Source organism: Geospiza fortis, unplaced genomic scaffold, assembly GCF_000277835.1.
Source record: "Geospiza fortis unplaced genomic scaffold, GeoFor_1.0 scaffold112, whole genome shotgun sequence".
Lineage (NCBI taxonomy): Eukaryota > Metazoa > Chordata > Aves > Passeriformes > Thraupidae > Geospiza > Geospiza fortis.
This window is the reverse complement of record NW_005054298.1, coordinates 28,892,143-28,899,048: the sequence shown is the minus strand read 5'-3', so window position 1 is coordinate 28,899,048 and position 6,906 is coordinate 28,892,143. Positions and strand designations below refer to the sequence as shown.

The 6,906-nt window shown below is 39.4% G+C and overlaps 2 protein-coding genes across 3 annotated transcripts in view; one reads left to right on the top strand and one right to left on the bottom strand.

Annotated features, from left to right (window-relative positions):
- The window catches only part of ASNSD1 (asparagine synthetase domain containing 1), a 3,701-nt gene extending 1,803 nt beyond the window's left edge, over positions 1-1,898 (top strand). Inside the window, exons 2-3 of the mRNA XM_014307660.2 lie at positions 559-740; positions 1,573-1,898. Of these exons, the coding sequence (XP_014163135.1) occupies positions 559-740; positions 1,573-1,834 (444 nt within the window). The 3' untranslated portion in view covers positions 1,835-1,898. The remainder of the gene's footprint in view (positions 1-558; positions 741-1,572) is intronic.
- Positions 1,899-2,145: 247 nt separating this feature from the next.
- On the bottom strand, positions 2,146-6,906 carry OSGEPL1 (O-sialoglycoprotein endopeptidase like 1). Of its 2 annotated transcripts, none has more exons than XM_031057022.1 (8): positions 6,778-6,906; positions 6,387-6,636; positions 5,364-5,751; positions 4,256-4,460; positions 4,027-4,175; positions 3,340-3,470; positions 3,122-3,193; positions 2,146-2,271 (listed from the first exon to the last, which is right to left on the bottom strand). In XM_031057022.1, exons 2-8 carry the CDS (start codon positions 6,596-6,598, stop codon positions 2,181-2,183), a joined length of 1,248 nt encoding a protein of 415 aa, XP_030912882.1. In that variant the 5' UTR covers positions 6,599-6,636; positions 6,778-6,906; the 3' UTR covers positions 2,146-2,180. The 2 variants fall into 2 exon arrangements, with proteins under 2 accessions (XP_030912882.1, XP_005416040.1); XM_005415983.2 differs by having other exon boundaries at positions 6,387-6,625.

Genomic DNA, 6,906 nt, shown 5'->3' with positions numbered 1-6,906 from the left:
TGTAGGGAAGAAGGAAATGTTTCATTTCAGCTGTTGAAGGCACAGTAATGGGCCAGATGTAATAGTGTTTTTTCTCTTGATAAAAACATTTTACTGTACTTCCTGAGTAGTATAAGTCATTTTTACTTTGTGTAATGTAGCTGGTAAATGAATAGTAGTCTGGGTGTACATTCAGGTAACTACAACATATGACATAGACTTTGGCAATAATTTTTAAAGGCTAGTGTTTAACAAATGCTGTTTATTATCCTAGAAACTAACAAAGACATTCTTCAAATATACTGGTGTATTTGTGATACATATGGCATTATTTTGATGGTTTTTTCCTTGCTCCACTAACAACAGTTGTGTGTACTTTAGGTCTGATAATTTCAGTTACCAGTGACTGTACTGGGAATTGTTTCAGGCTTTGTAAATGTGTAAGGCACAGCCCATTCTGATAAGTAATACTTTTAAAAGATGTGTATTAAAATTTTTCTCCTTAAAATGTAGTTAAACCTTTAAGGTCTGTTACAAATTAACTTGCATAGATACTAAAATTTCTTCTGTTTTCCTCAGGTTGTGCTTACAGGAATTGGAGCAGATGAACAGCTTGCTGGGTATTCTCGACATCGTGTTTGCTTCACAAAAGATGGCTCAGAGGGTCTTAATAAAGAACTTGAAATGGAGTTAGGGCGCATTTCTTCTCGAAATCTCGGCAGAGATGACAGGATCATCAGTGATCATGGAAAAGAAGCCAGGTATTACTGTTTTAACACAGAGCAAAACTGGTTTTGCTGGTTAGATGCAGTTTTTAACACCTCTAACAAAATCTTAATTGTAACTTCTGTGTGTTTTATTGTCTCTAGTTTGGCTGCAGTTTTGTTAATGTGTACTGAGTTGTGCAGTTTTTGGTTTTGTTTTTTAAAAAAGTGGTCTGTAGTATATTGTAGAAGAGTTTACTTAAGGAAATTTAGCAACTTGATTTCCATCTAGAAGTTTTAAGAAGAAGCAACAGATGTTGAAATAGGGAAATTCTAGCTGGTTTTATAATTCTAAGCTAAACAGTCTTTTGCACAGCTTTGAAGTGTTCTGGTGTAGACCTTTGGGGAGTGTCTCTGGAGAAAGACAGTGTTAACAGGAGCTGTGTATTCCTATCCCTGCAGTAAAGCATAGTCAATATCCACCACATTTCTTGGCTGTTAAGTCTGAAGAGTTGAAGAATCATTTTATTTGTGCCTACTTCCTCCATGCTACCATTCCTTAGGTGTTGTCCAGGAGCAGAGGCCACTCAGGTGCATGAAGGATTTTCTCATGTGATCTTTGTGCCAGTATTTTTCCAAATCTTAGTTGCACATTTTCAGTTCAGCACGAGAACAGTTGCAGTGGTGGATGTGCAGTGCTCTTAACCATGCACATGATTAGGTATAAATGCATGAAAGTCACAATTATACCAGCATTTGTTGTGTAAATCTTTTTGTTTCAAAGTTACAGTGTAGTTTCACAAGGTCTTTGCATGTGGTAAAGGGGAAAACCAAGATTATTCCTGTGGAATTTTTAAAGGGTCTTTCCTCATGTAAGTCTCTCTTTCAGGTTTCCTTTTCTCGATGAAGATGTTGTCTCATTCCTCAATTCCCTGCCCGTCTCAGAAAAAGCTGATTTGACTTTACCTCGAGGAATTGGTGAGAAACTGATTCTGCGCCTTGCAGCCAAGGAGCTGGGCCTGACAGCCTCAACTGTTTTGCCAAAAAGGGCAGTGCAGTTTGGATCTCGGATTGCAAAACTAGAGAGCAACAGTGAAAAAGCATCTGACACATGCAGCAGGCTGAAGTTACTTTCAGTAGATGAATTATAGAGCTGTATCTGGAGATGTTGCATTTATTCTATACACAAAGTCAGTAAATCAAGTTTTCTTACAATGTTTGGTCTGGGTTTTTTTACACACTTGGGTGTACTTATTAATAATCAGAGTTGTACATGTACAAAGAACTCGCTATGAATGCATCCTGCACTTTTAAGTCTTTTTGTTTTAATACTGAGAATGCTTAATTTGGCATAGTAACTGGAATCACTTTGGTGATAGCAACACAGCATTTGTTTCTCTGACAGGTGATTTCAACACTTGTAATCCAGGTATTGTCCCTAATCATAACAGCATTGAAACACTTTTCATTGAACTATTTATTTTATTAAGTTACTTTTTAAGATGCCAACCATCGTATCTCTTTTAATTTTGGCACCTTGATGGAATCTTCTTCAACTCTTTTTGAAATATCAATTCCCAGGGGAGCTCTAGAAAACAAAATTATGTATTTGTTAAAAATTAACATCACTGTTGCCATATCACACAGATGTACAGCTTCACAGACCTTTTTTACAATTAGCACAGGAGTCAAAGTATTTCAGAACATGCCCTGCACTTCTAAGACTGTGACCATTAAAATAGTCTGTACCTGGAAATATCTTTACAATGAGGAAATATTTTTGTTTGTAGCAATTCCAAAGTCTAGAAACACAGTTGTGATTTCAAAGCTATCTTCTGGGCCTGTTGTTGTATTTAGCTTCCGATATTAGTTGATAATTCATTTTATGTCCTGCTGATGAATGCAAAACACTAGAGATTCACAGGTAACTACTAAGATAATCTTAAGTAATTCATTGTCTACAGCAAGTAAAACTTAGTTTTTTATTCACTGAAATATATACAGCAAATTATTTTTGAAGTATTTTATAATTTTTCATCTGAAAACTGTAATACAGTTTTGGTTTTTTTTATTGAGACCATCCAGGTCTGTTTTTCTGAAAATGGAAAGGGAAAAAAAAAACCTAAAAAAAATTCCAAAGTTTAAGACCAGCTGGTACTTTTGAAATATCTGCATTTTGTTTGGCCTTAAGCCTAACATCTATATAATCATAGTAGGAAAATACATAGAACTGTTATGTATGATAAATTAAGTTTCTGAGCCAAAACAAACATAAATACCAGCCTCGATCATTTGTATTTAAAACTGCCTTGGAAGGTAACTTTTAAACTATGTGCTGCAGAGAGACTCCTCAGCAGCTTGTGCCTGTTTTTCATGGGACCTGTTCCCCTTTCCCAGCCCGCAGTGAGCACAGAGCCTGGGAATGAGCAGTCACTTACCTTGGCTCGTAGCGGACGCCAGCAGTGCTGTGAAGGACCCCCAGCCCTGCACGTAACCTTTCAATGCCATTCCTGAGCAACAAAGCAATTACAGAAAAATGTACATCACAACTCTGCATTTGAGCACATGGTTCAGTCAGCACAAAAAGAGCTTCTTGACTCTCATGTCAACTTTGCATGTGCTCCTGTATTGTGTGTTAAAGAGAAACAACTCTTACCATGCAATCATAACACCATTATCAGTGCAGAGTCTTGGAGGAGGACACAGTAAAGCAAAATCATTTGCATCTGCCAGATTCTGTAGGACTTTTCGGATATACTGATTACTTGCAACTCCTCCTGATACAACCTGACAGCATTTCAAAAAGAAAAAAAGGCATTAACTCAAAAGTACTTAGGGGTTACACACAATTAGCATCATGTTCAGAACGTGTTATCAGTTAAGTTCTAAAGACAGCAATGAATGCTGCATTTGAAGATTAAAACTTGCCAGAAAAGAGTATGCTAAGTTTGCTTATTATGCAAAGACATTCCTGAAGCACATCAGTCTAATGGAAGGGGTCCTTGCCTGTGGCAGGAGGCTTAGAACTGGATGATCTTTAAGGTCCTTTCCAAGCTAAACCAGTCTATAGTTCTACTGTAACTAGAACAGCCTTCAAGTATTGGGCAGCACGAGGGCAAGTTGTTATGGGAGGTTAGATTAGATGATAAGAAAATCTCTCTCTAGCTTAAACCCCAGCTAAATATTTGTATGACTGTTACTTCAATATTGTTGACATTTTAACAATATAATACATATTGAGATCTTCCTCATATGTCAAAGGCAGAAAGTACAACGAAGCATCTGCATTTTCAAAGGATGTTATAGAGTCAGAGATAAAAAGGAAAAAAAAAGGTATACCCACCAAAGTGGCATTTTTTGATGGCAATATGCTGTTTTTGATGCAGAAGAGCATGGCTCTATATGTCCTCTGGATAATATGAACAGCCACTGCGTGCTGTACAGCAGCAGCAACATCCTTAACACAGGACAGGATCTCACCTTCCTGAATACCTATAAAAATATATCATCAAAGGGGGCTCCTGAGTGCAGGTCATCAAAAGCTCAGTTTGTATCTGACTGCCTAAAAATACCTTCTTCTTTTTCTTTCTGTACAATGGCATTATTGACAACGTTTTGCAGTCCGGAGAAAGAGAAGTCACAGTTCCGATACTGCTGCATGGGCAGTCGGATGGTGAGCAGTTCCTGGTTCCCAGTCTGAGCCAAGTGCTCTATGGCCTGCCCCCCAGCCATGCTGTGGCACTCTGGGTGCTTTCTTAGAGACAGTCTTCGTGCCACCTAAGGAGATGACAAACAACAGACTTGGAATCAGTTCCTCCTGGAATGGCATCACTGTACTGCAGTCTATGGAGTAAAATGTGACACAAAAAAATCCAATCCAATGTAAAATTACAAACAGGGCATGGTAAGGCTATCATGGCTGATAACACCAGCCCAGCAGGATTTTTTTTTTTCTTGGAGTATTTAGAAATGCAATTCTAGAACAATCTGGGCAAACATAAGGATCAACAAAATTTTCAGGAAATACTAATTACTCCATTTTTAAGCTATAGGAAACACACATGGTCTGCCATACTGTATTACCAGATACACAGGAACAAAGCTGGTTTCAACTTTTGAATCCCCTTTATGATTCCATGCACTCCCCCAATTTTTTAATTTATATGCACAAATACTGTTTAAAAACAGTGCTGAGAACAAAGCCATAAGTGACCAGTTTTACAGACTGTACTCAGGGACCCAGAAAACTTAAGATTGTGAAGGCCAAACCATGCTTTTCAAACTCTAAAAACTAAAAATAGTAAGAAATGCTTTAACATGCATTGCTTTAAACGTGACAGCATAATAATACCTCTATAAAATACCTCTATAAATCTTCTCTAATTAATACAACTTCTTTGTATAATCGGTGTCAATGAAACATCCAACACCAGTTTTGGTTATGTTGCTATTTGCTAAAATATAATTAATGTACATACGTTACAACTGATGTTTTGTGTACATTTTTAATGGTCTTTCGTATCTTACATATATGGCATTTCAAAATAGAAAAAAAGTTACATAAAACTTGTATTGCACTGAATTGCTGTCCTCAGGCTGATGATATTACTACCATTGTGTAGTATAAAAGCAATAAAAAGAAGAGAACAACTACAGAAAGGTAAGGAAAGGAGATATTACCTTATCCAGCATGTCACCCGGTGCGATGTCGATGGACTGTCCAAGCAGGAGGAAATCTGAAACTCCTTGTGCTACTGCCAAGAGACAGTGGCCTCCAGAGATGAGGAGAACTAAGAAGGGAAATTCCAGGTGATGTGTGAGCCTGATGGTGAGTGCGTGAGCCTCCATGTGATGGATGGGGATGAAGGGTTTCTGGTGCCTGCTGACCAGGCCCCGGCTGTACTGCAGCCCCACGCCCAGGCTCAGAGCGAGCCCGGGTTTCACCGTGGTGGCCACGGCCGCAATGTCAGCCACAGAAACGCCGCTGGCACAAAGGGCCTCTTGAACCACTCGGTCGATGTTTTCTCTGTGAAGCTGCTGTGCCACCACAGGAATTATTCCTCCTGATCTAGTAAAACCAAGGAATTGCAATGCATTGGTGGTTTGCAAGAGATAGAATGCCATAAAAATAGTTTTCGGGCACCTCTTAACCTTGTCGTATCCTGCCTGTTTCCTTAGTGCGTTCTCAAACGCCTTGTTTAGTATCAAGGGCACTGAAGGGAGCATAATTATCAGTGGAAGGCCAGAAAAGGATGTAACTTGCCCTTTTTGGTACAGATGCTTTTTAAATGTATCTCAAAACAGTTCCAAAACAATATAACTTAATATTCAGAACCCCTCACTTGTCAGCTCATGTTCTTAAACCACCAATGCTTATATTTGATTAATATTCCCTTTAAAAAGGGAAAATTAAAATCGCTGATTTTAACAGTAGCAATGTTTTCATCTCCAAGTTAGAAAAGTAATGTCTCTCTTTGAAAGAAAACACTAGAGGAAACTTGTTAAATTCATGGCATTTATTTCCTCCCTCTTAGTACTATCTCAGGCAGTATGTGTTGAGGCCAAAGTGATACATCTTCACACCTACCCACCACTTACTGAGTTTTATGGGGCAGGGAAGACTTTCATATGGATGATATTATAAGTAACAATAACAACAGAATCGTTATTAAGGCAGAAGCCTTGAGAGAAGTCTGTTCTTACTGTAAATGAACTTCCTTCTGACAGTGCAGCGCTTCTCCCAGAACACAGCCAGCTTCATCCACCACAGCAGCGCCGGTGTCGTCACAGCTCGTCTCTATTCCCAAAACCATCCTGTGATAACGCTGCTTCCCAGGGCGAGCAGAGCTGGCCCTCAGCCACGCAGCTCGGCCGTGCTTCACCGACCGCAAAACCCTTCTGGCAATGCTGTTCATTGTTTATAATCTACCTGGTGGTTACGTCTAGAAGAGAACTGTACAGTTTATTACTAGCGGAGGGTTTTCAAGCACGTGTTCTGCTCTGATTTTCTGAAGAGCTTTTAAAGTCATGAATGGCCACACACGACATTTAAGACCCTAAGAAAAAATAGCTGGGAGGTAACATCTCGTTTTACCTGAATTACGCGTGAAGAGAGCTCCTCACTACGCTTGGTGGCGGTGCCTCTTGCAGCCCTACGGGAGGTCACAGCCCTAAGGGAGGTCACAGCCGGCCCGTGGCCCGCAGCAAGAGCGAGGCCATGTGG

Bases quoted from the DNA above. Each gene is read 5' to 3' on its own strand.
- OSGEPL1 (XM_031057022.1), bottom strand. From the start codon at position 6,598: ATGAACAGCATTGCCAGAAGGGTTTTGCGGTCGGTGAAGCACGGCCGA. The intron at 3,194-3,339 runs GTAAGAGTTGTT...TTTGTTGCTCAG, and splicing joins AATGGTGTTATGATTGCATG to GAATGGCATTGAAAGGTTAC. The intron at 2,272-3,121 runs GTAAGTGACTGC...TTTGTTTTCTAG, and splicing joins GGCGTCCGCTACGAGCCAAG to AGCTCCCCTGGGAATTGATA.